Source organism: Populus euphratica, unplaced genomic scaffold, assembly GCF_000495115.2.
Source record: "Populus euphratica unplaced genomic scaffold, PopEup_1.0 scaffold143.1, whole genome shotgun sequence".
Taxonomy (NCBI): Eukaryota; Viridiplantae; Streptophyta; class Magnoliopsida; order Malpighiales; family Salicaceae; genus Populus; species Populus euphratica.
In genome coordinates this window covers 22,276-26,691 of record NW_011500029.1, presented here as the reverse complement: position 1 = coordinate 26,691, position 4,416 = coordinate 22,276, and the positions used below count along the sequence as shown (strand labels likewise).

Sequence of the window (4,416 nt, the reverse complement as noted above, 5' to 3'; positions counted from 1 at the left end):
TGCATGAAATATCTCAAGCGCTGAGTGGCTAAGGCTTCTTGAACATGTGAATGTGAAAAGGGTTGGCCGGCGCGCGAGCGCTGTGTGTGTGTATACCGTGTGCTCTGCAACAAGTTTACCCCATTCAAAATGAATCCATCTTTCCAGAATGATGAAAATTAAGTAATAAAGATAATAATTGGTACATTTCTTAACTAATCGTTAGATTGATTGGATACCGTTGTTAATGTCTTAATACTTTTAATCTAGAGAATATGCGCTCATGCTCCCGTGCAAGTGTATATGAATGTATATAAAGGGATATGAATATTAAGAAAATTTTAAAATTTTAAAAATATATAAATCAATATAATGGTATGATTTATTATTGGATTCAAAATTACAATCATAATTCAAGGCCTCACAACCTTTTTTCCTGTTTTTATTATTATTATTATTATTTATCTAGGAAAATCTAAAGCAAGAAAAGTATCTAGCCAAGAGATTAAATATTTCATTATACAAAGATCTTGATGGAACCTCGGCAAGTTCAAGTTCGAGTTCGAGGTCTCCTTTTTAAGAATAACCAGTGCATAACTAATACACGAAGCACATGCACAACTATATATATATATATCAACAAGGACACTAAACTTGGGGAGTGTTAGAAATTATGAGAATAAGTATTTTTAAAAATATTTTTTATTTAAAAATATTTAAAAAAATTATTTTCAATATTAATTTATCCAAATAGTATGAAAATTATTTCCAATATTAATTTATCCAAATAGTATGAAAATATGAATAAAATTAATTTAAAATAAAAAATAAAAAATTTCAAGGTTTTAAAAAACACTTCTCGGTACAAGAAACAAACCGGGTATGGAGTTACATATGCCAATAACCAAATAAGGGCAAGCAGATGGCAGTGGCAATCTGCAAAAACTGTAGGTTCATGAAAGTGCCAAAGGCACATACACAAAAACAAAGTGTAATTATTAATCCCGAGCCCAGCGTTAAGTCGCTTGTGGGTCCATCCAACACAAAGAGACATGACGACCCGACTTAGGATACCCCACAATTCCCGCGTAAAATAAAGTTCCCTACAAAAAAGAAGAAGGTGATTTCACTATAGAAGATTGCAATAATACACCTATAAAAAGGGATTATAAATATAATAATAATTCATCGAAAGAAAAAGTATGTTGTCTGCAAAGAAGCACAATCTTCACCCGTGACGGGAGGCTTTTGCATCCTTTTGAAATGGGATCCGTTTCTGAAAATGGAGGCCAGATAGCCATTAAGTTTTATAATTGGAGCCTGGAGAGATGGTGCTTTATAACAAATTTTAAGATGTCTAGATATTTTTATTATTTTTTATGGGTAATAAAGATTTTTATATATTTTTTTAAATAAATCCAGAAAATAACGGATTTAGAATCATTGTATTGTATTGAATTCTTTGCTTTGATTCTTATCTGATCTTTTTAACTTCAAGAATAAAGAATGGTTAGGGCAGGAGGAACAAAGGTAAATGAATAAAAGTTAGAAGATTAGAAACTCTAATTTGATCAGCACACCAGATTCTCAGAATTGCCATTTTTATACATTAACTAACAAAACCTCTAATCTAATAGAACACCTACATATATTATGGATCATTAAACAAAACATTTCTTTTATGGAAATCGAAAAAGTTGAAGACACAGGGTGGCATCCATCTTCTATCTCACTGCCTCAAATCCTTTCTCCTTCCTCGCTTGATTCTTCAACTCACCTGCACACATTCACATGCTTAAACCCTCTTATTATCATGAAAAACCCACACGTCTTTTTCCCTTAAAGAAACATTACAGACTAACACAACGTTGTGCGTTCTTTTAAGAAAAAATCTTAGATGTCTCTGTGGAAGGTAACAGAGCACGCAAACAAAACAAGGAAAAAAACTAAACACAGTGCTGCGTGATCAGTTCCTAGGAGCCGATGAATGTAACTGGAAGTAACGGACATGGACTGAGGCACCAGCCAATGAATGTAACTGGAAGTATCGGACATGGCATGCAGGCATTAAAACCCAAGGCAGTTTCGTTTACTAAACTCACAACAGAGAAACTGCTGGCTACTTAATTAGCCATTTCATAACTTACAAACTATGTACCCGCCATGAAACAGGAGAAGAGGAATCAAGGCTGGCTATTCACTAATTAACATGTACCAAGAACAATTATATATATATATATATATATATATATTCTTGATGTAATCAATTAATTAATAAGGATCAACACATGATGGGGAAGAAATAAAAAGAAAATAAAGATTAAAAAAATGTGATATACCTTGAGGCTTACAATGTGGTGGATCTTCAAAGAGTGATAAAGAAAGTTGCTTATGAGCAACCCCAATGTCAAACAAAATAAGTCCTGATCCTGGATCATCAACTATGATATCTTTAACTGGTAGCCAAAGAAAGAGTTCTTCTTGAGACAAACCGACAACCCCTGAGAGACTACGATAAGTGAGATTAGCCCTCACCACGCTTTCAAAGAAGACCCTATTCTCATACTTGGTCAAGCATGGACCATCAAGGAACACCTCTAAGTAGCCATCTTCAGACAGGGTGTAGGACTTGACTTCTTTAGGAAGGAGACCAGCTGGTAACCCCTTTGAGATAAGAAGGTCATGGATTGAAGAGGAGAAAGAGAGCCGTGGAGAGAAAATGACGAGCAAGCTTAGTGTGCAGAAAAAGACTATTCTGGTCCTGGTGTTAAAGATGGCCATGGATGTTTGTCTAGAGAGTAAAGAGCAGAGAGAGAGAGAGAGAGAGAGAGAGAGAGGGTTTAAGGGGTGGTTTTTAGGCTGGAAAGTAGATGAACTGTTTTAAAAAAGGGAGGGTTAGAGAGGCGGAGTTACTGAATTGGCCATGGTTGTTGGTGGCTGGGACCAGAATGCGTTTGATTAGGAGCTTTTAAATGTTTTGTAATTTATCAAGTAATGAGCCTTAATTATAGATGTTGTTGGGTCTGTTGTCGATAGTTTATGGAAGTGTCATTTGATGCCTTGCTTGATGTTTTTATTGGATTGTCTTGTAAGGACCGAGATCTCCTTAAGTTATGCACCTAAGAATATCTTTCATAATATCAAGGGGTTTGCTTCCTCTGTAATTTCAGGTTTGAGTTATTGGTTGCTCATATGATGGTCATTGGAATCTTACATGATCGTTAACTTCAGGACTTGTGAGAATAATCGTGGTATGCGCAAACTAGCCCGGATACCCACGTTAATCTAAAAAAAAAAAAGAATATCTTCCATAATTGTGAGAGCAATGTCTTGTACATAAGTAGATGTGTAAATTATATTATTAATAAATTAAAAATTATTTTTTTAATTAATATAGATATTTAGAGTAGTTTGCACGTCCCTAAACTAATTTTATAGATCTTAAAATTTACGACTATATAAACAGGGGCTAAACCAAGAAGCAAGCAGGGCCTGTAAAACATTTTCAATTTTTTTATTATTTAATTTAAATAAATAAGTTTTTAATAATATATTATTATATTAATTTTACTTTCTCATGAAAAATATATTGAGCTTCGTTCCTGCATGTAAACTTTCAAAAACCTTGAGATTTATGATATTTAAATTGATAAATTTTAAAAAATATTAAAATTTAATTTCTTTATATACATATATGCATATATACATATATATATATATATAAAAAATTAACTTGGTCTAGCTCGGATGTACTAGGATTAGCAAATATATATCTATTGAACATGAACGCTGCCTATGTTTCTTGATTGGGCAGAAATTAATCACATCGAAGGAAACTTTGTGAGAATCTTAACTGATTTGTTGTTCATTTCTCTTGCAAGAAACCAGAAAAGTATAAAAATTAAAAGCAATTTCTAGATCATTAGAAGATAAAACGTAATTAAGACAACGACATTTCATTGGTTTTGCCTGGAGAATGATAAAATCTTAATATTCCTTCAATTTTCATGTGGTTCTAGGCAAAGATTCACTTCCATTATTAATGCAGAATTATCTTGGACACCACTATAGCAATTATCTACACGTAAGTCGTCACGGAGATGACGATTTCAAGTCATAGGCAGCTGAGCTCAACTCGGCAACATCATCTCGCACGATGCATAAAGTCTCACGGGCTTTCTTTTCTTCTACAACCTTCCTTTTTCTGTTCAAAGTGCTTATGCTGCAATAATATTTCTATATTGTCTGCTGGTATGGTTTAAGAACATGCATGTTCATGTGAAGCTTCTCTTTCGCGAGGTGGCCACTCAGGAGACCCATACATGTTGAATCCTCCCATGTTAATTATCATATTCTCCTGCTTTAACAGGGCAGATCGTGCTGGAACGTACTGTATAATATTCATGATTCTTTTTACCATCCACTTGTATATATTAA

The 4,416-nt window shown here is 33.6% G+C and overlaps 1 protein-coding gene across 1 annotated transcript; it reads right to left on the bottom strand.

Annotated features, from left to right (window-relative positions):
• Positions 1-1,514: 1,514 nt before the first annotated feature.
• Positions 1,515-3,031, bottom strand: LOC105142357 (serine protease, putative (Protein of unknown function, DUF538)). Its single transcript, XM_011049946.1, has 2 exons — positions 2,319-3,031; positions 1,515-1,756 (listed from the first exon to the last, which is right to left on the bottom strand). The coding sequence occupies exons 1-2, from the start codon at positions 2,758-2,760 to the stop codon at positions 1,704-1,706; spliced, it is 495 nt and encodes a 164-aa protein (XP_011048248.1). The 5' UTR covers positions 2,761-3,031; the 3' UTR covers positions 1,515-1,703.
• Positions 3,032-4,416: the final 1,385 nt, after the last annotated feature.

Excerpts from the sequence above, each read along its gene's own strand:
- LOC105142357 (XM_011049946.1), bottom strand. The coding sequence starts at position 2,760 with ATGGCCATCTTTAACACCAGGACCAGAATAGTCTTTTTCTGCACACTA. Across the intron at positions 1,757-2,318 it reads ACCACATTGTAAGCCTCAAG|GTGAGTTGAAGAATCAAGCG; the intron begins GTATATCACATT and ends GAATGTGTGCAG.